Source organism: Bactrocera oleae, chromosome 2, assembly GCF_042242935.1.
Source record: "Bactrocera oleae isolate idBacOlea1 chromosome 2, idBacOlea1, whole genome shotgun sequence".
In the NCBI taxonomy this organism is placed as follows: Eukaryota; Metazoa; Arthropoda; class Insecta; order Diptera; family Tephritidae; genus Bactrocera; species Bactrocera oleae.
The window spans coordinates 63504883-63530325 of NC_091536.1; the positions used below are offsets into that span (position 1 = coordinate 63504883).

Below are 25443 nucleotides of genomic sequence, written 5' to 3' on the forward strand. Positions count from 1 at the left end.
CATGTGAGTATGTATTTTAAAAAAAATATAAAAAAATTTTTACAATTGGACTTTCCAATCCCGCGGAATTTTAAATTTAAAATTTCCCTTATTTTCTGAACACACCTGTCATGCAAAGTAGTTCCTTAGTTTTTTAGATATCAATCGATATTTTGCACACGTCTTTTTCTTCACAGGAAGCTTCTCATTTGTCGGAATCGCTGATATCGGACCACCATAGCATATAGCTACCATACAAACTCAACGATCAAAATTAAGTTCTTGTATGGAAAAGTTTTTTAGTTGACATAATGTCTTTCCGAAATTTGGCAGGGATTATTGTCTCAAGTAACGATGCAATCGCTGAACAAATTGTTTTGATCGGACCACTATAGCATATAGCCGGTATACAAACTGGGCACTCAATATCAAGACAAATATAATTTTATACCCTTTCATGCTATAAAAAATGCACATGTGAAGGGTATTACAATAGCTTCGGTGCCGCCGAAGTTAAGGTGTTTTCCAATTTTTTCAGTAAAAAATTAACTTTTTTTTTACATGTCCGCTGTTTTGCGAAATATTTAAGTAAAGCTGAACTCGTAGGTACTGCACTAAAAACTGCCATATTCATTCAGATCTCATTTTTAATTTTTTTCATTTCTTAAGATAACAAGAGTACCCAGAATCAATGTCGATCTTAAAGACCCTCTTTAAAAAATGTGATTCCAAAGATAAACCACGTAGCTGGCATTTTCTATCAAAATGTCAATATAAAAACATTGTATACACTTAAGTTAATATTTCATAAAGCCTAAAGAAGAGATTTTTTATTTCCTTTTCCTTACCCTTGGGTTAAATTGTCGAAGTTAGGGTTTTTTTGAGAGCTCTTGCCTGGTGTAACCACTTAAAACTGTAATATATTATAAAAATTTCTTTCCATCACACACTCACCGATGGAAATACATTGAAGTCTCGAACTCTTGAAATGGTTCACCGGCCAGAAATGCCTTCACAGCCGTTACGCACGGCTCGAAGAGTTCTTTATTGCCACTGGTGATCTTGTCGCGCACCCGCGCAATAAGATCATCATTGAGCACATCCAGCACCAATTCATCGCCGGTAGCGGGATTCAATTTGCCCACACCGGGACTATAGTGGCAATTACTGCTATCCTTGTTTAGGTCACCGCCACCGGTGTCGTCACCACCTCCCCCCCCGCCACTGCCTTCACCGCTGCCGCCACCAACTGTATCGCCCGCATCCACACCACTGTCACCGCCACCAGAGCCGCCGGCATCGTGTGTCGCACTGCCATCGCTCAATGTATGTTTCTGTTGTTGATTGCTGCCATTGTTGTGCTCATCGCCATTGTGTTGCTCGTAGTTTTTGTGATTATTGCTGCTGCTATTGGTGGTGGTATTATTGTGATTTTCAGTCTCTGCAGCAGTGTTGTTCTCAATGGTGGAACTAGTGTTGTTGGCATCGTCGTCATCAACTGCATTCTCATTTGCCGATCGTATGACATCGCTGATATCGCAAATGCCGTTATTTAGCGCGGTTGGCGTGTCAATAGCCAGAAAACGTCGTCCAATATCGACCGCAATAGCGATACGATTCTCATCGTACTCCACGTCGTATCTGAATTTCGCATTGGAGGAGAGCAAAAACGAAATTCTAATAATTGGTATATACATACATAATGATATGAAGTGTCATGCATTTTATACTCACCGCTGCACTTCATCCAGGAACGAAATGTACCGAAAGTATATCGGCCGTTTGCTTTCACAAAATTGCCGAAACAATGTACGGCCGATGGGTTGTTGGTCTATCACGTAACCATAACTTATATCTGTAAAAAGATGAGCGTATCAAATATTTAAATTTAGTAAAAAGCTTTTAGTTTAAACAAGTAAGGAAGGGTTAAGTTCGGGTGTAATCGAACATTTTATACTCTTGAAACTTGCAAAGATCAAAGCCGCCGAAAACCTTCAGGTGTTGGCAAAACTTTATATTAAAAAAATTGTTGCGAAAGAATTCAACATTCATAATTCGACTAAATCGTGAATGGTTTACTATAAAATTTGGTATTTTATTAGGTCATAGACTCACTTAGATTTCTTGCTTTATTTTACTTCCTCTCAGCAAAAATTATACTAAAATCATCCTAAAATGAGTAATATGTGATATAATATAAACTCAACCAAAGAGGCTAAATTTAATATAATGAGTTGATGTGAAAATATCATCCATAGGATCGGAATTCATTTTATCAGGGATATGAGGTTTGGCATATTCAGCTGTAAACCATATAATTTTAAAGAATACTTATCCATTTAATTTTATTAAAGTATCACACATTTTGATCGACGGGAACTGAACTGAAGGGAGCTTTAAGATACAAATAGGTTGGTAGGGAACATTTGTTGTGAACGACCTTAATTTTATTTCTATTTGGCTGGCATGACATCTGTCAAACATATTCAATAATATTGCAGTCATTGAACAAACAACATCATATTTTTACATTGTATTGAAAATGTCAAATTTTGTACCGGAAAAAGATGACTTGCGGAAATCATAAATTTTTTGTTTTCATTTGAAGAAAAGTGCTGCAATGTCACATTGAATGCTTGTCGAGGCATATGGTGATCATGCTCTATCAGAAGCAACATGCAAAATATGGTTTCAACGATTCAGAGATAATGAATTTGATGTGAGAAATGAAAAACGTGGATGACCATGAAAAAAGTTTGAAGACACCGAACTGCAAGCAATATTGGATAAAAATTACACTTTGAGTTAAAAGGAAATAAACAATTTCAGACTGAATGAAAACTATGAAAAAGACATAAAAGAAATGGTTGCCACATGAATTGAATGAAAATAAAATAGAAAACCAGAAAATCACTTGAGAAATTTTGCTTTAAAAACACGAAAGGAAATCATCGAATTGTCACTGGCGATGAAAAATGGATTTATTTTAAGAATCTTAAACGGAAAAAATCATGGCTTAATCCGGGACAACCATCAACATCGACTGCAAAAACAGATCGATCCGGTAAAAAGCCGATGCTCTGTGTTTGACTGGATTAGATGGGTGTGGTATATCATGATCTTCTAAGTCCTGGTAAAATTGTTAATACTAATCGCTACATAAAACAAATGATCAATTTGAACCTTGCATTGATCAAAAAACGACAAGAATTGAAGAAGAAATCTACGTACCGGAAGCCAAAGGAAAGGGTTCAGCGGCTCGCTGCGCATGATCCTAGTATTCAATTGGGAAAGAAGATTTGGTATATCATAGGTTGTTGTAAAGGTATGGTATCTGAGCACAACACATTAAACTTTTATACGGATGGCTCGAAAATTGAGGACAGAGTAGGTGCGGAGATATACTGGCCGGAGTATAAGACAGTCTTTTAAGCTGCCCGACCACTGTAGTATATTTCAAGCAGAAGTTTTTGTTATTGGGAGAGCCGCAGAGCTAACATCTAAAGAATTGGAAAGAAACTCAAGAGCCAAGCAGCTATTAAGCAATGACCTCATTTCGCATATCGGCCAGAAGTGTTTTGGGAAGCAGGGTAGCAGTGGAGAGTGCCGCCAGGAACAAGCGACTTCACTTCTACTGGATGTCAGGTCACAAAAGCATCGAGAACAATGAAATAGTGGACGAAATTGCCAAGAGTTGTGTATGGCTGTCGACCGAAAACGTGACCGATCGAATTGTAAAGAGCAAGGCATCAGGGAAACAAGAGAACATCTAGGGGCCATTTAGGGGCCTTACGATACGATACACTTGAAGAGGTATCGTTAGTTAGGCCACAGAGCCTGTAGGTGGCTACCCCCTATGGACTACGTAACGCCACTCCATCTGGTATCGCTAAGGACCAATACTGGAATATTTTTCTGAAGAATTTTAATATTTTAATAACAATAATTCTCTAAAAGTTATTTTAGGAGCAAGATCATCGCTCTAATAAACTATTTCAGAAAACTTCATTAGGATGGTTTTAAATTCGTACAAACCACCTTTAGGAAACATATAACATATAAAAACTAAACTTCTTTCAGTTCGTTCAACAATTCAATTTAATCGTGAAAAATATTCCAATATTCAATTATATTATACCTTTTAATAATTTATATATACATCTTAAGTACCTACATGGATCATTAACGTTGTAAAGCCTCAAATTAAATTGCCCCATACATATTAAATTATATAATTGTAAATCCCCCACTCCCCATATAACGGTACTGTTAAAAACTACTAAAAGCGCGATAAATCAAGCACTAAACACGCCAGAGACATTAAATTTATCTCTGGGATGGTATGAGATGACTTTATAGGAACCACGCTCAAAATTAGACAGTGGGCGTGGCACAGCCCACTTTTAGGTGAAAACCCATATCTTGGGAACTGCTTAACCGATTTCAACCAAATTCCTTACATAACATTCCTCTCATATTTCTATGTTATAGTGCGAAAATCGGCGAAATCGAATTACATCCACGCCTATTTTCCATATCACATCATTTTAAATTGCAACTGATTCTTTCACTTTCCACTATGCAAATCAAGCAAAAAAACGAGTGTACCGTTTGACTTTGCGAGAGTTTAAAATGTTCGGTTACATCCGAACTTAGCCATTCCTTACTTGTTTATTATTATTTTAAAATTTTTTTTATACCGTTATTTACAAACCCCGCAAACATGGCTTACCTAATTTGTCTTTGAGGTGTATACACTGCGATATGTGTGGGAATTGTAGTATTTTGCGCCATTTCTTGCTCTTGCCTTTGTTGCTGTCGGAACCACCTGAAATTGAAAGAAAATTACCGTAAAGAATTAGAACATTTTTTTAAATATTTTTAGACAATATAAAATAATTAAGTAAATTCTGAAAACTTTATATTATTATAGAAAAATCATAAATATAGCGGTTACGCCTTTTTCGGAGAATACTTATAAATTTACCAAATATATACTCGATATATACGAAAAAATTGCATTTTTGGAAATTTATAGTCCCTTAAAATCTAACTTTTAGAGACTAGGTAAGGTAATATCAAACACCGCTGAAGAAGACGGATAGAATTTTTGAATCGTAGAAGTGGTAATTTCTTTAATTATTCGGAGTGGTCTTCTGCCCTATCTGCGTCGAGAAGAATTCAATCTTCATAATATTTGCACAAAATTATAAGCAGAAAGGACATATTCTAGGACAAGATGGAACGACATAGATTCTAAAGTAAGGGTAAATGTTTGAGGAAAACCTTGACAAACTTCAGAGAGATTATGTCAACTTCGCATTTTCTTTTCAATTTTCTGTAAGGATAATTTAGTAAGAAAAGGGAACTATTCATACATAGAAAGGACTCAACTTTCATTCAAGTTCATTTAAATGCACAAACATCTTTAAATGCACATCAAGCAAACATTTACTTTAGAACTTAACGCCAGTTGAAAGCTTTAATGTTTAACGGTTATGTCAATGCCCTAAATTTCTAAAAGTTCGTTGGAGTTGGAAAAGAAATTGCGAAGCTGTTGCTACCAGCAGCTTCTTAAGGACCAACATGTATGTATGTATGTACTATTATGTAGCTATTCGACACAAATGTGGATGCCTATGAAGTCGTTTAAACATTTTGTACTGTTTTGCTTATACGAACATATGTGCGGAAAAAATGTCAAAAGCAAAAGCAAAAACTGCGCTATCAAAAGTGTGTGTAGGTAAGTGTTAACATATAAATAAATATATACACTTATGGACAAAATAATAAGTGTACACAGTTTTTATTTAATAATTTTAATGAATTTGCATTTAAAACAATTTTGTTTTAGACATATTTACATATTTATATTTTTCACTCCGAATTTTAAAACAAATTTTTTTTCAAAATAAGACATCATTGGTCAAAATAATAGTTGTAAAATATTTTTTTCTAAATTAAATGAAAAAATTAAAGTTATCCTTTTTCGGTTCGTGGGTTTGGATCCCCTGTATATCCTCCGTGGTTTTTCATTAATTTTCCAATTCTATTCGGCATGGATTGAATTCATTTTTGGCACGTTCCTAATGGAGTAGCATCCCAAAGTTAATTTGCTTTTCGCCACAGTTGCTCATTATTTTGAAAATAAAAGGCTGCCAATCTCCTCTTAAGGTCACTTTACAAAGTCTTCAATCGGGTTGTGATGAGGGGATCGATGTATGTTTCGGGTAGTTATCTTGTTGATAGTTCCATCTCTACTCATTTCCATAAAAATTAATCTTAACTAATCGACGTCGAATTGGCCGTACTTTCACTGCACTTCGCCGTTAAGTCACACAAGGGTCCTTTTTTGCCATGAAAAGTATACGGCGATCAACAATTACACAGTTTTTCGACCTCCCTAACGGATTTTGCAAATAATTTATACGTATTTCCTTCATCACGCAATTTTTTTACCAATCGATACCCTACATCGGTACAGTGGCTGTTACGTCATATTCTAAATAATTTCTTGTTTTTAGTTTATGGTGTTCAAAAGAATATAAAATTACAAATACTCCAATACCTAAATTAATATGAAAAATACTTCGAAATATCACTTATTTTTTAAAAACAAATTACTTACATCTATTTTATTGACCAATCAAACTTAATGAAGCAGTGATAACTTATCACTCAAACGCAAAATTAACAAAATAGTAATGCAATTTGTTGATACTTATGCACTTCTCCTTCGCCTTCATCGTAAAAATGTAACGGTACCAAAAAAAAGTAACAGTTACAACTACCATTTGGCTAAAAAACAGTACCACCTAAACGTACGCCTATTATTTTGTCCATAAGTATATATAAGTATGTATGTGTGCGTGAGGTTTAGAATATTTGTGAAATCGTGTTACAAAGTATTGGCCCGCATAGGCATAGGATGCTGGTATCCAGATATGTATATGTTTGTGCTTATACACATATAAAGCTATTCGCATACATATATACATACACACCTACAAATATATGCGTAAATGTATTTGAACTTGTGGGCCATTTGGTCGTACGTGTCGATATGTTAATTTAGCGGCATTGAAATGGACCAATGAACACATTGGCATTACAACAAAAAAAAACATAAAATTGGCGTACGTTCTGGTGCACTACTAGGGTAGTCCTTCAAAAGTCAAATGAATACTTTTTCTCTCTTTCACTTAAAAACAAAAACAAAAATTAATAATAAAAATATTAAGTGAAGTAACAATTATCGCAATGTTAAAAGGCACGACTATTGTTTGAAATATTTTATAGATTTGAGGATATATTCATACATAATTATGGAACTTGCAAAAAAATATATCAAAAAAAAAGTTATTCGAGTTATTTAAAAGAACAAAATTTTGAAAAATATATTTTTGAGAAAATCGTATTTAAAAAAAAATCGATAGAGCTAAGCAACTAGACTTTAGAAAGGAGCATCTCACAAACTATTGAAAATATTCAAAATGTTTATTACAATTTTATTATGCTATTTCTAAAATTATAGACTATTGAAATATGAAAACAAACCTTATATATTAGTTGTTCACATAAGAAAGTAGAAGCATATTTAGAAACAAATATGTTGGCTTGATTATAGCAGGTATATTATATATTTTGTTATTGTGTAGTAATTTTGTTTATATTGATGAAACCTATATTTATAAGTTATATATATTTTGATTCAGTTTGGAAACAGTTAATGGCCAATTTATTACCTCTGTTTCACATTCTTTAATAATTTCCAATCAAAACCAATAGAATGTGATAATTTTGACTATAATGTTATAACTTTTCACTGAATTTTTCCGTTCCTTCACAAATAAATTTTAATTAGAAATACTCTGCGTTATGTTTCAGCTAACTCTTATATTGTGATATCATCGTCCATAGTGATATTAAATGTTTTCCGTAATTTTAGTACCAACCTAATGGACACACATATAACTTTAATGGGAGGCACTATTGGCTTATATAGGCCCCGAAATCGTTACATGTATACTTTTATATAAGCGTACATATTGTACGTCTATGTACAATATATATGCTAACATGTAGGTGTGCACAAAATAATCCCAATATACGTTAGACCCTAATAACATTTAATGAAAAATTCAATTTTACAGCGACAAGCGGCTGTTGCCACCTAAACATACACATATACATACATATGTATATTATGGTGTCTGTACTAACATAACAAATTTTAATATGTTAAGAAAATGCCAGGCATTTTAACGATACTTCATATGTTCCATATCGTGATTAAGCTAAACAGTTAGAGAGTTAGTAGTAGTCAAACCATTTAAACATTACACATAATTTTGCTTTCCATATTCATAAACACTTTTTTTAGTTTTCTAACAAATAAAGGTTCCTATAAAATTAAAAAATATAACAACTTTTTTGATTTGATTACGAGAAACTTTTTCATGTCAAAAATGCCATTGCATATTTGATATTTAAAGCTCCGTATTAGAAGAAATTATTGCTACAATTTTAGATTGGGTCGGTTGTAATTTAAATTTTTGATTCGTCTTTCACTCCAAATTTAGCTGGGTACCTAATTTTCAATCTAATCTAAGTTTAAGTGTAAGTCTTAAGTCTAAACCTACCGAATACTGTCAAAGGAAACTAGTTATTAGGGTATTATAAACATGTATGAGAGAAATATTCAAATATCGGTGCTAACCGCACTCTTACTCTATAAGGTGTTTCAAATCAACATCACCACTAAAGGACGTGCGCAAAAGTGATTTCGGGTGGATATGTCACATACTTTTAGTCAGAAAGAGTTTCAGCTTTGTAAGATCTTGCTTTCTCTCAAAATGATGATAGAACATTAGGTGATTATCCTCATAATATGTAACATATTAACTTAATTTATAGGAACAAGTATAATACTCCTTAGTTTTACGTAGGAGTAAGAGGGATGGACAGAAGTAGATTAGCTTTATACAGTGGGTGGAGTAAGAGAGATATCAGTTATAGCATGTCTTTCAAATTGTTCATGTAATCTGTTAATTTGAACAGTATATCATTGAGCTTAGGAATCAGTTAGCTATACCTGACATCTTAAGAGACAGCATAGCGCCTGTTCTAGTGTGACAGCATAAAATAAGACGAACTTTGGGATTTACACAAAAAAAAAACACTACCAATTGTTTAAAAATGTTAAGGGTATATTTATACAGTGAACCCACAAAACAAAACTTAAACAGTGAGATTGTCTTACTTTGAAGTCACTTAACTCCTAAACTATTAAGACTTTTGAATTGCATCTAAAAGAGAGAAAAAGTCCGTTTTATTGATTTTCATGTAAATAAAATATATTTTTAAAAATCAGTTTACTTCAAAAAATTAAAAAATTAAAATAAAAAAATCCATTTTCGAAAGAAAAAAAAATTTTACAGTTTGCATAAAGTGACATTTTAACACTCTTTAAAGAAAATATGAAAATTGTAGTTTGGAGATAAACTTATGGAGACGTTTTTTTTGTTTTAGTTTCAAACGAGGTGTGCCCCTTAGCGATGTATTTTTGCTCTCTCACAAATATTCTTCTTTTCAAGCAAAATCTATCTGATGGCTTTGATTTTGACTTCCGTTGCGCATAGCGGTCAATTGGTTCGCACTAGCGGACGCAGGCCTTTTAATGTTCGAAAGGTTTTTGCGGTTGTATATGTACATACATACATACATACATACATATGTACATATTACTGTCATGTATGCCTGTTTGTTTTGTTATAAAATCTGCTTATTATGCCACAGTGTAAGTGTAAAGTTTAATTGAGAAGGGCCGATGATAAGTCCAATGATTGGATGACACAAGTAACATTAAATGTCATAGCATATTAACGTATTTATTGTATTTATATGTATGTACATATATGAAAAACATACAGTCGGTATACGTAAGTACAGTTAATAATGCGCTCATTTGCGACATTGACAACTGCTAATGATATTCATTTCGGCGGCTTTGTCATGGATTCCATGGATTCCATGGAATACAAATTAAATCGCTTGTTACAAGCAAATGTCGGAGTTACGTAAACATATGCTATTTGCACTTGCACATTCAGACAGTACCGGGAAAATCGCTACAATTTTCATCGAAATAGGGAGCATAGTGTGGGTAGAAATTTGCGGTATGCGTCAATTATGCAAATGGAACGAATTCGGTTTAACTATTTCGCAGAAAATATATATATGAAAACCGTTAAACACTAAATCCGTTTACGATAATGAAAAGCTTTTCACCAGAACTTTTCTTATTAGTAATGATTTTTGAAATATAAAAATGCTTAATTAGGAATGAATATATGAATTTTACTAAATCGGTATTTTTATGTACATATGTATATGGTATATATTTATGTACGTATGTTGTAAATCAAATGTTCATATATTTAACAAGTAAGGAAGGGCTAAGTTCGGATGTCACCGAACATTTTATACTCTCGCAAAGTCAAATGGTATACTCGTTTTATACCTATTTCTTTGTGAATCTGGCCGTCTTGTTCTATGTTGACCAATATTTGCGATAAACAGTCAACTATAGGCACTGTTTCAGTACCAAGGGGCTTGAACAGTTTTACCCCGATATAATCATTGTTGCTTGATATGCATAGTGGAAAGTGAAAGAATCAGATGGAATTGTAAATGGTGTTATATGGGAAATAGGCGTGGTTGTAATCCGATTTCGCCCATTTACGTACTATAACACAAAAATATGAGAAGAATATTATGTACCGAATTTGGTTGAAATCGGTTAAACAGATTCCAAGTTTTCACTTAAAAGTGGCGCGCCCACTATCTAATTTTGAACGTTATTCCTATAAAATCATCTTATACCATCCCAGAGATAAAATTTAAGGTTTTTGGCTTGTTTAATGCTTGATTTATCGCGCTTTTGGTAGTTTTTAACAGTAACTTTGGAGTGGGGAGTGGGCGGGGTTGTCACCCGAGTTCACCCATTTTCACACCGTCGATAGAGATGCTGAAAACATTTGTTCCCAGTGAATTTTGTTATTATAGCTTCAGTGGTATAGGAGATATGCACATTAAACCTATTAGGGGGCGCGACCATACCTACTTTAAAAAAATTTTTAACTGCAGATGCCTCTCCCTAGTGTGATCCTGTATACCAAATAACAGCCTTGTATCTTATTGTGGAGCTTAGTTATGGGAATTTATTTGTTTTTGATTAATGGCGTTTTGTGGGCGTGGCAGTGGTCCGCCTACGCCCATCTGCAATACCAACCGTCTTACGGTACCAAGAAACATGTGTACCAAGTTTCATAAAGATATCACATTTATTGCACAGACGGCCGGACGGACAGACAGTCACCCGGATTTCAACTCGTCTCTTCATCCTGGTCATTTATATATATATAACCCTACGTACAATTCAAAAGTTCCAGGACTTTTTAAACAACGCGGCTTCTAGTGGCGCCATCTGTCTGAAATTGTTATCCCTCAATTGTGTATTCTTCAGTGTTGTCATATAAAATTTATATAACAGCTGACTTGTATAACAGCTGAGATATCGCGCTACATGTGACATTACATTTGTAGTGTCGGTCGGAAAATAAGCATCGAACAAAGAGCCAACATTAAGTTTTGTTTTACACTTGGTAAAACTTTTACCAAAACTCATCAAATGATGAAACAAGTTTGTGGCGATGATTGTCTATCCCGTAGCCGTATTCACGAGTGGTTTAAACGTTTTCAAAGTGGTCGTGAGGACATAAATAAGAAGTTAGTCGAAAACCAAAAAATCGGCCCTGGAGATGTCAAAAGTGAAGACAATGCTGATTTGTTTTTATGATTCCAAGGGTATTGTCCATAAAAAATTTGTTCCACCCGGCCAAAACGTTAATGGGGTATTCTACCTTGGAGTTTTGAAGCGTTTGGTGGGCCGTATTGGTCGCATTCGGCCCGAATATCGCGAAGATGGAAGTTGGCGTTTGTTGCACGATAACGCGTCGTCTCATCGATCGACGCATGTGGCCGATTATTTGACCAAAAATCACATTTTAACAATCAACTACTCTCCGTATTCACCTGATATGGCACCGTGCGACTTCTACCCTTTCGGAAAACTACATTTGGCCATGAAAGGAAACCGATATGCTGACGTTGATGCCATCCAAAAGGCGACGACCGCCATCCTCAACGCTATACCGACAAATGACCTAAAAAAGTCATTCGATAACCTTCTTGAACGTGCAAAACGTTTTATTCAGGCGGTAGGAGACTATTTTGAAGGTGACCAGTAAATTTTTCAAAAAAAAAAAAAACAAATAATATTCGTTTTTTAATAAAAGTCCTGAAACTTTTAAATTGCACCTAACTCTAATCGAGGAATTAGGTGATACAAACAACCGTTAGGTGAACAAAACTATTATACTCTGTAGCAACAAGTTGCGAGAGTATAAAAATATTCTCTGAAAACTTGAAATTGATCCGCGTATTTGTAAGAGTTTTAACTTGGTGTTATCGGCTCCCCAAACTTTAAACGCGTTTTTCTCGAAACGCTGTTCTTAGCTCGGTCGACTTGAAATTTTCAAAGCTATGTCTTGCTTTGTTGATAATATTATATAGTAATTCGGACTCGGCTCGGTTTCTGCGACTAAATATCCCCTCTAAGAAAAGTAGATGGTTTGTGTAATTTCGGAAGCCAAATAATCTGTTCGCGGATATATTGATCATGAAGAAGAATTAATTTTGACAGGCTGAACTTAATCAATATAACAAGCTATAACACATTGCGTATATAACTTAAATTAAGAATGAAGACTTTTCTAGACCGAAAGTATACCTTTTTCGGTTAGCTTATGCAAAGGAAATATCTAGAGTAGGGTCCTTAGAATTATTTATGGATTAAAGGTGTAGTTTGATGTCTAAGGGCTGCGCTGACACTTGTTCGAATAAGTGCTACATGCGCTCAAGCATAGACTTTTTATTTTTTTAATAGCAACATCCCTTACTAGTCAGAAAAAAACGTGTTTTGCGAATTTGTTTGAAAATGCATTTTTTATACTGTTATTATAAAAAGGAAAGATTACATTGTTTGAATTGAATAGGCTTAAAAACTACTTGACGGATTTGAAAATTTCTTTCACCGTTGAGAAGCTACATTCTACAAAAAAATACCTAAAAATTCCTTAAATAGCGTGCGCTGCGAATACTATTGATTAGAGAACAAAATAATGGACTACGACTTTGCAGGATATATAATTACCAAATTTCAAGTCGAACGACGGGAGTTTCGAAGAAACTTTCCTAACCGACTCTGAAAACAACCTTTCGAAAAAACGCGTCATAAGTTAAAAAAAAAACTCTTACAAATGCGCTTGCAACTATTTGCAGGATCAACTTCAAATTTCCGGAGCATATTTTCAAATATATGTGTAATCGATATATAAACCAAAAAAAAATAATTTTTTTTAAATTCTCAATTGGATATAACCACTTAAATTTACGATTACAGAACTGGAGTTCCTTGTTCAGCTATTAAGTCGTTCAAGAAGAAAACAAATATAACAAAGCAGCTCATACCACTTTGTTTTATCGCTTTGCTTCATCGTTATCGATAACTGGTGTAAATTACAACGGTTTACTAAAATCAACATATGCAAGGTGTCCTAAGCGAATGTGAAGTGTTAAAATATATATATGTATATATATTAGTGGAACGATCGGATTGGGTAGCAACAACTTTACATGTCACCTACATGTTCCATTATTTGCTCACTCCAGGCACAGTTACGTAGACAACATTCAGGTGCATCCAGCAGCACGCATGTAAAATTCTGCATGACAGCGTGAGTTACGTGCGTGACATGTCAAAAGAACGCGACAAAAACAACAACGACAGCTACGGGCACTTGAACTATGTTGCCAGTATTTAATGGATTGCAACATTTTCGCGAATGTGCATAAATATTTTTACTCACACACACACACACAAATGTGTGTATTTGGATTTAACGGTGTAATCTTATCCTGTGTCAGCAGGAATGCTTTTATGCCATTACACTGTCACGAACGACATGTGCAACATGCTGTATGTACATTTATGTATATGGTTTTTCACACACACGTACGTGTGTATGTGGGCAGTTAGAAGACCATTAAAATGCTTGTAAAATGCCCTATACGTATCATAAATAAAGTTGCAGTGTTTTTGTTGTATTCGTTGCCGATGCGTGCAGAAAGCGTTAAGGATTTAGTATGGAAAAGGGAAAGGAATCAACTGAAATATAAAATATACATATACAAGGTGCAATCTAAAAGTTTCAGGACTTTTATTAAAAAAACGAATATTATTTGTTTTTTTTTTTTGAAAAATTTACTGGTCACCTTCAAAATAGTCTCCTTCCGCCTGAATAAAACGTTTTGCATGTTCAAGAAGGTTATCGAAGGACTTTTTTAGGTTATTTTGGATGGCATCAACGTCAGCATAGCGGTTTCCTTTCATGGCCAAATGTAGTTTTCCGAACAAATAAAAATCGCAGGGTGCCAATTCAGGCGAATAGGGTGAATGGTTGATGATATGAATGCGATTTTTGGTCAAAAAATCTGTCTGATTCTGAGGTTTTTTTTGTGTTGTATCAAAGTGTGCGGGACAAATCGAGCACACACCTTTCTGAGGCCCAAATGTTCTGTCAAAATACGATAAATCGACGCTGCGGATATTGATAATTCCGATTCCATATATTTAAGCGATGCGGATATTGATAATTCCGATTCCATATATTTAAGCGATGATTTCGGCTCTTTTTTAATGAATTCACGCACAATTTCCGTGTTTTTTTCGTTAACAACATTTTTTGGCCGGCCCGAACGTTCGTCGTCTTCCAAGTCCTCCCGTCCCTCTTGAAAACGTTTAAACCACTCGTGGATACGGCTACGGGATAGACAATCATTCAAACTTGTTTCATAATTGGATAAGTTTTGGTAAAAGTTTAACCAAGTTTAAAACAAAACTTAATGTTGGCTCTTTGTTCGATGCTTATTTTCCGACCGACACTACAAATGTAATGTCACATGTAGCGCGATATCTTAGCTGTTATACAAGTCAGCAGTTATATAAATTTTATATAACTGAAATTATATACACTGAAGAATACACAATTGAGGGATAACAATTTCAGACAGATGGCGCCACTAGAAGCCGCGTTGTTTAAAAGGTCCTGGAACTTTGTATTGTACCTTGTATACCATACATTCAGTGCAAACTCATTTTCTTTTTCGAAATCACATTTTAAGGCCCACCAGTGAAAAAATTACCATACGGTGAACTGAAAAAAAAATTCTCAAATTTCTACTTTTTAAATAAAAGAATATCTTGTTGCTATTTTACTTCTATTTTTCTTTTAGACACATATTTAATACTTTCTAACCAAACTACCATATTTTCGGTAACAACAATTTCATGTATTAAAAATATGCGAAGCAAAAGTTTTCAAAAGTTTATCAGTCTTTATTTCAACACCCAAATTTCTCCATACATAATTTTTCTTTTTAAATAATAAATATTAGAAGTGTGGTTATATTTTAATTACTCTTTCCTAGAGCCACTAAGGATACTAAAATGAAGAGTATCGTAAACCATTTTTGAGAAATTAACCATTACGGGTTTTTAATTCTGTGTTGAAAACTGTTTTAGATATACCATTTCCTAACAAAAGTTTCAAATGAATATTGAGCATTTAACAAACATATTTAGTGGGTAGGCTTAAAAATTTCCGCTAATCGCTTAACATCACAGCAAAGAATTTTGGGGATATGATATTGACATAACCTCAAAAATTATCACATTTGCAATCTATGTGATCACCACTTTATACAAGTATGTAAGCTTAATGGTCAATATCGGTCGGTTAAGTGTTTTAATGAAATTGTCGAATACTTTTCTCCACCTAATTGGTCGAATAAACACGAAAATCTCCATAATGTATGCCACTGCAAAAAAATGCATTCTGAAATTGAAAATAAAATAGAAAAGGTTTGTAAAGAGAGAAACAAAACAGCGAAGAATTTAACTGCTTTAATGTGCGCATAGAAAACTTTACCACTTGCAGAAGCACTGACCCGCAATCAATTGAGTCAATGGAAGTAGAATGCGGTAAATACTACATATTTATATGATATTATAACCTATAATGGCTGCAGTAGACACTTAATACATACATAGAAATAAACACACACATATGTATTTACAACATTTGAGCTTTTTCTCGAGGATAATGCCACTGCTGGGAGCTTTAGTACCCTTTATGACGTGTATGGCACATAAAACAAAAGTTAAGACCTTGATGAATTTACATAGAGATGATGATGTATGTCTAGTATGCGGATAGTAGTTCTAAAAATGAAAACATATTTTTTTAAATTTTTGCATGTATTGAAAGATTGTGAATATTATTTTGAAAATTAATTTTATTTAATTTGGCTTAAAACAATCAAGTCTCGAAGAGTTTAGACGTGTCAACACTCTTTTTCAACACAACCTTTTACACTTCATTTGGAATAAAATAGAATATGAATACATACTGTGAATGGTATAGTAACAAGCTTAGAGAGATGAAAAATTCAACTTTTGCTGAACAAATGGAGAAAAGATATAAGACTGAACGAGAACCAAACAAAATTTATATTACTGGGTAATTTCACGGAATGCAGAAAAATGATTAGATTCAGTCTATCGAAAAAAACCACACATTTTTAACCGAATTGCAGCGTTATTTTGCAACTGAGTTAATGAATAAAAGCGGTTTTTGTTAGATAAAAAGTTTCTACAATGGTAATGGAAAATGATCGAAATAATTGAGGGAGATTTCTGAAAACATTTAATTAGAGAGATGTCGATATTGGATTACGATAGTATAAATTGACCGATCCGAATCCAGTTCTTGTATTGAAAACTTTTTTATTTAACAAGATATCTTCACGAAACGTAAATTAGTGTTCAATACAGTGCTATAATCTCCAAACAATTTATTTTTCAGATCGGAACACTATAGCATATAGCTGTCATACAAACTGACCTTTCCAAATCAAAAATAAGAGCCTTTTATACCCTTTTACGTTATAAGAAATGCACCTGTGATGGGTATAAAAGCATCGGTGCGGCCGAAGATGATCTTTTTACTTTCTTTTTCAAAAATTAAAATTTGTAAGGCGTTCTTTATCATACTGCTATTTTTAGGACCAAAATTTTCTCATATCAAAATTTCTATAAGAGACATCTTCAGTTTTAATAAAGACCACAAAACGTTCAACACAATCGAAAGAGACCGAAGCATAAGTCATCTGCTTGTCGTTCTTCGCATTAGCTATACAGCTATTCCTGATATAAAAATCTAGTAAGTCAATATATTTTCAAAAAAGTACTCTTATAAATACAAACTAACTCAATTTTATAACTCAAATTAATGCCATTATTATCTAATTGTTCGCAATATTATCTAACTGCACACTCATCAACTGAGTAGAGTTCAAATCATCATCTCTGATGCATTGAATGATTAATACCACAAATATTATTAGCAGAACTCACTGAAGCACATATGTATATATAGTACATACCTATGTTAGCTAACTAACTGTAACTGCAGCAAAATGAAACGAAATGTTGAGTTAATAAAGGGCAAATAATCAACTGAAATGAAGGAGTAACTTTTGTGACAAAAACTAACAAATAAACTTTTCTAATTACGAATAAAATAGGAAAAGAAAACGAAAGCGAGAGGAAATGTCGTCGTGAGAAAGTAAATGTAATTGGGTCAGTATAAACAGTAGGTAAGGTTGACTGCTGCTGTCGAATGGCACATACTAAAAGAAATGAAATTGAAAAGGAAATTGACAAATATTGCATTCAAGTGACAGCTGGCCGCTCTGAGTGGAAATAATGACAATGGTGAAGAAAATTATTGAACTAACCTAGAGCCAAACAAAAATAAAAAATAATAGATTTGTTGAATAAGTACAACAAAAAAAAAAAGGTATATTTGAAAGGTCAATTGCAGAAAGCGCAGTTAATGATAAGAATAAATTGGAAAAGGAAAAGAAACAAACTGCATAATAAAAATGTTTCACATTGATTGAGACGACATAATGGATGGAATTCGTTTTTTCTTAACGGCAATATTAATAATAAAGATAAAATCATACAACTCTTAAACTTTTGCTGCATGTCTTCTATCAGATTCTTCTCCAATTTGAGGATTTCGTCGAGGTTGGGCTCACGATTAGTCAAAAAACTCTCCAACTTTAAGTTAAATTTGGGATTGAAGAAAGTGGACGTAACTTCTAAACAAACATAAAAATCAGTACACAGAGAGCAACTTCATCGACTAGATAGAATTAAATTATTTATTCATATAACAAGTAACAGTTGTTTTTGATGGCAATGGGGTACTATAATATAAATAAAAATTTTATCTCTTTTTCTATTTCTCTAACTGCGACTGTAACACAACTAAGTTCCGTCCCTTGCGAATTTCATTCATTCCTATTTCTCTGAAACCCTTTTCCTACTCACTCGCCATTAATTCTCATCTTGCAGCAGAAATTAATTGTGCTAAAAAATTGAACACTCTCAACTTTTCTCATGAATTGTACACGAAAAAGCTTTCAAGTACATACTATATTGAAATGCAATGAATTCATTTCTAGGTACGTATGTATGTATATTTCAGTTTGTTTGAGGTTAATTAAGATTGGTTATTGAGTAGTGCTTCACTTGTCCATGAGCAGCCTGCAAGTGCTGGATCAAATACTACAAATATTCGAATCGATAAGTGTGTGTTGTAAAAATGTCAATAGTTTCAATGCCGAAAGAGTAATGAGCAAGAATGTGGTGCGAAGGAAATGAGGAAAATTCGTTAGTATGTACATATGTATGGATGAAATTAGTAAAGAAATTAGTACAGTTATACCTGCAACGCAGGACTCAGCGTTGAATGTATGTAAGTGAGTAAATAAACGCAGTAATTCATGTGAAGAGAAGTGCTTGATTAACCTAGATCTGACATAACCTACAAAATGTGAAGGTGCCAAAAGAAAAGTAAACGAAGTAATCGTTATTAAAATATTGGTAAATTACCATGATAGCTGGACTATTGGCGTGAAGCAAGTGAAAATTGGTACACAATTTCTCACAACACATTTATGGGAAGCGTAACGAACTGCGGAGAGAATTAAAAATGAGTATTTCGGTCCCACCTTAAGATTTAGTGTATACTTTCCAAGATACTATGAAACGAAGGAGTAAGAAAAGAGTTTAGAAGAGATTTTGAGTGTATGTTAGACTTGCGGACCATATGGAGACGATGTTCTTCACATGCGTCTGGTCTAAACTCTAGGGTTTAAGAAGCTTGACTTTTCTTCTTCTAGTGTTGGATGACTTCTGATCTGTAAGAAAAAAGGGCTTATATAATACAATATATTACAGGCCATTCTGAGGTATTTCCTTGAAATATTGAGATAATTATGATATCATGCAATGTTAAGAATTGACTTTATGTTGTATAACAATGTAAAGATGTCAGGCTTGTTGTTTATATCAATTCATAAATCCTATACTTAAGATTAAATTTGACCCGGACAAGTCCATATAAACTACGCGCGTAAACCGAATCGATACAATGCTTTTACTCTACTTTTATTCTTTACTTAGCGCTTCGAAGTTGTTAACAGTTGAAATATTTATTTGAGAGTGATTTGGAAACTTTTGAAATTTCTTTTGTATGCTTTCTAATGGCGATTTTCACAGTTAAAGGCTCTCATTATGACTTTAGGAAAAGTAATTCAGCGTTACATAAAGTAAGCGAAAGCAGAAGACAGTTCACACGTTTCTATTAGCATTTTTAGCACGTGAATTTAATCTAAGAACTGAATACTAATTATACTCTCGCAACATGTTGCTACAGAGTATAATAGTTTTTTTTTTGTTTAAATTCTCGGTTTGCAATGATTTCTTCTTGTTAGTTTCTGCATGGAATTATAAGTACAATTAAAATATAATAGCAAGCAATTGTTTCCATGAAATTCGTGCGACTTAATTGCCTCCAATAAAGAATACATGAAACTTCGCCACAATAAAATATTTAAGGGAGAGCACAAACTGAATTAATTACAACTTATTCAATTACCTTTTAAAAACCCCATTTTCCATTTAAAATATGCCAAATAAAATTCAAAGAATTCATAAAAAAGCAATGCAATTTATTAATTACTGGGAATCCTCTCATTATTTTTACATTACATGAGTAATCTAGCACTACAGTGGCTGGCTAACTGTCGACTGGCATAAATAAACAAATTAGCAGCTGAGCTCGCAGCAGAACTGTCACTCCGATGGTTGAGGATGCATGGTAGTGGCAGCAAAACAAAACAAAAGCAAGTAAAAACGTTAACTTCGGCTGCACTGAACCCATAATAGCCTCCACAGGTACATTGTTTATAGCAACTATATGTATGTTAACCTAAATCTGAAAATGTAACCGGCCAATGGTCTGCATTTTATCGAAAACGTGTTGCTAGTTCTTTTTAGCCACGTTGTTTAATATAAATAACCTTATTTTTACGGCGATCTTTATTTAGATATTGATCGGTCTGTTCGAATGGCAGCCATATGCTATAGTGGTATGCCAAATTTCGTAAAGATATTTTGTCAGATGAAAAGTTTTCCAAATATCTATTGTATTTATGCTATAGTAGTCCGATTTGAATTCGCAGATTGTAGAGTTGCCTTGGACAATATCCCATGTCAAATTTCGTGAAGATATCTTGTCAAATAAAAAAGTTTTCCATACAAGGACTTCATTTTTATCGGTCAGTTCGCATTATACCGCGCCTTGGGCAACAATGTCTGCAAAATTGTATGAAGATATTCACTCAAATAAAAAAGGCTTGATATAAGGACTTCATTTTGATTTGGTCAGTTTGTATAGCAGCTATATCCTATAGTGGTACCGTTCCGACCCATTCAAACAAAATCAATATCTCAAAAACAGAGCGACTAGGTCACGTATATACATACCGACAGACAGACGGATTTAGTTAAATCACCTCAACACGTGATACTGATCGTTTATATACACGTATATACACTTTATAGGGTCTTCACCGTTAACTTCTGGATGTTACAAACATGGCTAATTTGATATCATTCTGATCAAATTTGACTAGAACTGGTCCATTAACTGGGCACGCCGAATTAATACACATTTTTTTCGAGATTGGTACAACCATTTTATGTTCATGTGAAGTTTGATCTCACTATGTCAATTAGTGTGTGTTTGGCAGTTGTTTGTTTACGGAGCGCAAATTTGGTCTGGCGATTTTTACTTGAACGTCGAAGTGTTCCCATCAGAGAGTTAGCAGAGGACCAACATCTCCAATGGATCGATTCTACACATTTTGCTTAATGTTTCGCTAAAAGCATTAAGGGCCTTCCCAGTCGAGGCTTATAATAAGTATATGGAAAGCGTTGGTATGCTTGTTGCATTGACTCAGTAGCCCGCTGTGATGGCGATAATAAAGATTTGTTTTAAAATACGTGAAAATGTAATTGTTTTTGTCAGTCCGGGTCAAATTTTATCAGATGGTAAAATACGTTCAGGGTATACTATTGGAATTACAATTCCGATTTCCAATTAAATTTCGCTCGAAATGAATAAATACTGTTTTTGGTGCGAAATATATTTTTTTTATTCAATAGAATCTCCCTTAACTTCAATACACTTATTCCAATGATCCTCCAATAATTTTATGCGATCACTATAATGACTTTCCGCAAGTTCTTCTTCCGTCCCCTGTTAACGTTCTTATTTCAAATTAAGATCATGGTGGTAGATCCAAGTCTCATTCATAGTTATAAAACGACGCAAGAAATCGGTTTTATTTTGCTTACAACGCTCCAAATTATGGTGAGAAATTTGTTTTCGGTGCAGTTTTTGTTGAATTGTAACATTCCAAACAGCTTTTTCATATGTAGTTCTCCATTTAAAATATGAAGAACTCATTTGTCTGAGATGCCTATGGCATTAGCAATGTCACTCTTAGTCAAACTATGATCTTTACTAACAATATTATGAACTTGCTCAATGATTTCTGGTGTGGTTGCGGTTTTTGGTCGTCCTTCGCTTGGATCGTCTACAAGCCTATTATAATCACTTTTAAATTCATCAGCATAAAATTCAACGATGCGTTTTGAAGGTGAGGACTCCTTATAAACTTCTAACAATTGTTAATAAATTTCCTTTGCTTTTAAACCTTTCAAAACAAAGAATCTTATCACTGCGCGATATTCAATGTTTTCCATATTAAAAATCTGACACTTCAACTTCAAATGTCTTGTAACCAAAGAATTAATTGACAGAATGACTGGTAACTTTTCACTGGTGTTCTAACGAAAGATGTACCAACTTGAGAAAACAAAAATTGAAGCTAGTTGTGCTATTTCTTGGTTAGACCAACCAACCTGTATTGTAATAGAATAGCACAACGTGTGGGGCGTGCAGGCTGCAGTGGCGTATTTGGAAGGAGATGCAATTATTTTGCATTTTGATCGTTTCGCGGTAGCAGTGAATTTATTTGTTCATAAACTGTGTGCACTCATTATATTCTCTATCTTTCAAGGCAAGTGCGAAAGCTGCTGTAAATATCGCTTATGGAGGGAATAAATAAATTATTACCGGCTTTACAGCACGTGCTACGCGCAAACTGTGTGTACATGTGGCGGCGGAGGTAGCGATACAATTGCGACGACTGTTGCCAATCTTGATTGTGTCGCCGGCTAATGTGTGTTGGCCTGGTGGGTGGTCGGCGTTGCATGCGTGTGGTCCGCAAATGATTTGCATCATAATTACAATTGTTGCAATAAGCTGATTGTATATTAGTATTTAATGTTTACGCGCGCTGAAAATGTGAACAAATTTTGAAATATAATACAAGGTGCGTTCCAAAGTAAACAGTAAAAAAGTAACAAAGTAAACTCTAGTGGCGTCATCTATATGTTGACTAGTGCGTTAGAATCTGCTATCCTTTATTGACTTCCAGTAAAAATTTCATGACACTTCATCTATTGGAAGTGAAGTTATTGCGTTTTAAGTGTCATCGGCGCGAAAATGAGCTTCGAACAAAGAGCCAACATTAAATTTTGTTTTAAAATTGATAAAACTTTTACCGAAACGTTTCAATTGATGAAACAAGTTTATGGCCATGATTGCCTATCCCGTAGCAGAGTGCACGAGTGGTTTCAACGTTTTCAAAGTGGTCGTGAGGACATAAATAAGAAATGAGCCGAAACCCAAAAAATCGCGCCTGGAGATGTCAAAAGTGAAGACAATGCTGATTTGTTTTTATGATTCCAAGGGTATTGTTTACAAAGCATTTGTTCCACCCGGCCAAAACGTCAATGCGGTATTCTCCTTTCGAGTTTTGAAGCTATTGGTGGGCCGTATTTGACGTGTTCGGCCCGAATATCGCGAAGATGGCAGTTGGCTTTTGTTGCACGATAATGCCCCGTCTCATCGATCGACGCTTGTGGCCGATTATTTGACCAAAAATCACATTTTAACAATCCACCATTCCTCGTATTCACCTGATATGGCACCGTGCGACTTCTACCTTTTCGAAAAAATGCATTTGCCGATGAAAGGAAAGCGTTATGCAGACGTGGAGGCCATTCAAAAGGCTTGCATCGGCATACTGGCGGCCATACCGGGCAAGGAGCTAAAACACTCGTTCGACATGCTTTTGGACCGTGCAAAAAGCTGTATTAAAGCAGAAGGAGACTATTTTGAATAAAATTAATTGATTTTGCTGATAAAACCATTTGTTCTGTCTTTTTTTTTAAGTCCTGTTTACTTTGGAATGCACCTTGTATCTAAGATAATTTATTATTATTTATTTTTTTTATCTTCCAAATCAAAATTTTTTAAACGTTTTCAAATTCACTGACAAATAAGCTGGTGTTTATGTATTTGCTTTTATTGCCATGCGCTGTTATTGTGTTCGACTGTTATCGATAATCGCGTTTTAAAATGTAAGTCATGTACTGAAATATGTAAATATGACATTTTTATCGATCGACCAAATAAGGCTGCCATGTTAAAGTGCAATTGGATGTGACTTGCCGCCACAGCATTTATACGTTTGAAACCACAACATTGGTAAAAAGTGTAAAAACAATTTTAGTTAGTAAAAAAGAATTAAAAATTATATTTAATAATTGAAAAATACTCAGCAAGTGGTAAAAATACCTACACCATCTCTCGTAAATATCTCTGTAAGAAGTGATGGATAAATTCACCGAACTGTCAATATTGTGGAAAAAACAATTAGATTAGGAGATGGATCGACGGTCCAATAAAACTAAAGCGGAGATAATCGGAAAATAATGTGGGGTAAACAATGCTAGAAAATCATGGATGGAAATTTGAGACATATCCCCAAATTTTCAAACGATTTATCTTTACCTCTGGCTATTAGTATTATTAAGTTCGAAGTGACTTGGAACGATGTCTTATATGAAGTTATTGAGGCGTATATTGGGAGTAGAATTAGACAAAATGTTATTATCCGTTGTTCTAAATATCATAGCTTCTCCCTTCATAGGAGCATTTTTTATAGCATTCGTAAAGATATCTCGTCAAATGTAAAAGTTTTTCATACAAGAACTTGATTTTGGTCGATTAGTTTGTATAGTATTGTAGTTATACCATCTCCACGGTCCGATCTGAAAAATGGAGATTGTACCGTTGCCTTAGGCAATAAGCCATGCTGAATTTCGTGTAGATTTCTTGTCAAATAAAAAAGTTTCCCACACAAGAACTTGATTTTTATCGATCAGTTTGTATGGCAGCTATATGTTATAGTGGCCCGATATCGGCGGTTCCTACAAATGAACAGTTTCTTGGGGTGAAAAAACTTGTGCAAAATCTCAGATCGATATATAAGCTGAGGAACTAGTTCGCGTATAGACAGACAGAAGGACATTGCTAAATCGATTCAGTTCGTTACATATAAGTATGTATATATTAAGAGTCTCCGACGGGTGTTAAAAACTTCGGGTGTTAAAAACTTCGTGGCAAACATAATATACCCTGTTCAGGGTATAAAATTAAAGAAAACTCTGCTTTCTGCTTATGACAATGATGCCACATCGTAGTATTCAATTAACTGAATAGTTATAAGAATTTTCACTAAATATAATAATTTTGTCCACATGGCATAAAATGAACAATATGTTACGCGAGATGAGATGATAAGTAAAAAAAAACGACGAACAGCATTGCATGTATCGGTATTCGGCGTTGCTTCTCACACAACCCTTTTCAGCTGGCAGACAATATTTGACTCCAGTCCAACTTCACATATACATACATTGTCACACACACACACACACTTATGTAC

General features: G+C 34.2%; 1 protein-coding gene across 2 annotated transcripts in view; it reads right to left on the reverse strand.

The window, feature by feature from the left end:
• Positions 1 to 25443, reverse strand: part of Gprk2 (G protein-coupled receptor kinase 2) — a 231086-nt gene that overhangs the window by 11091 nt on the left and 194552 nt on the right. The window contains exons 6-8 of one of the 2 annotated variants that reach the window (XM_070105492.1): positions 4712 to 4807; positions 1714 to 1834; positions 934 to 1620 (exon numbers count right to left, since the gene is read on the reverse strand). In XM_070105492.1, the coding sequence (XP_069961593.1) occupies positions 934 to 1620; positions 1714 to 1834; positions 4712 to 4807 (904 nt within the window). Of the gene's footprint in view, positions 1 to 933; positions 1657 to 1713; positions 1835 to 4711; positions 4808 to 25443 lie in introns of both variants that reach the window. The other variant, XM_070105491.1, reaches the window with a different exon arrangement.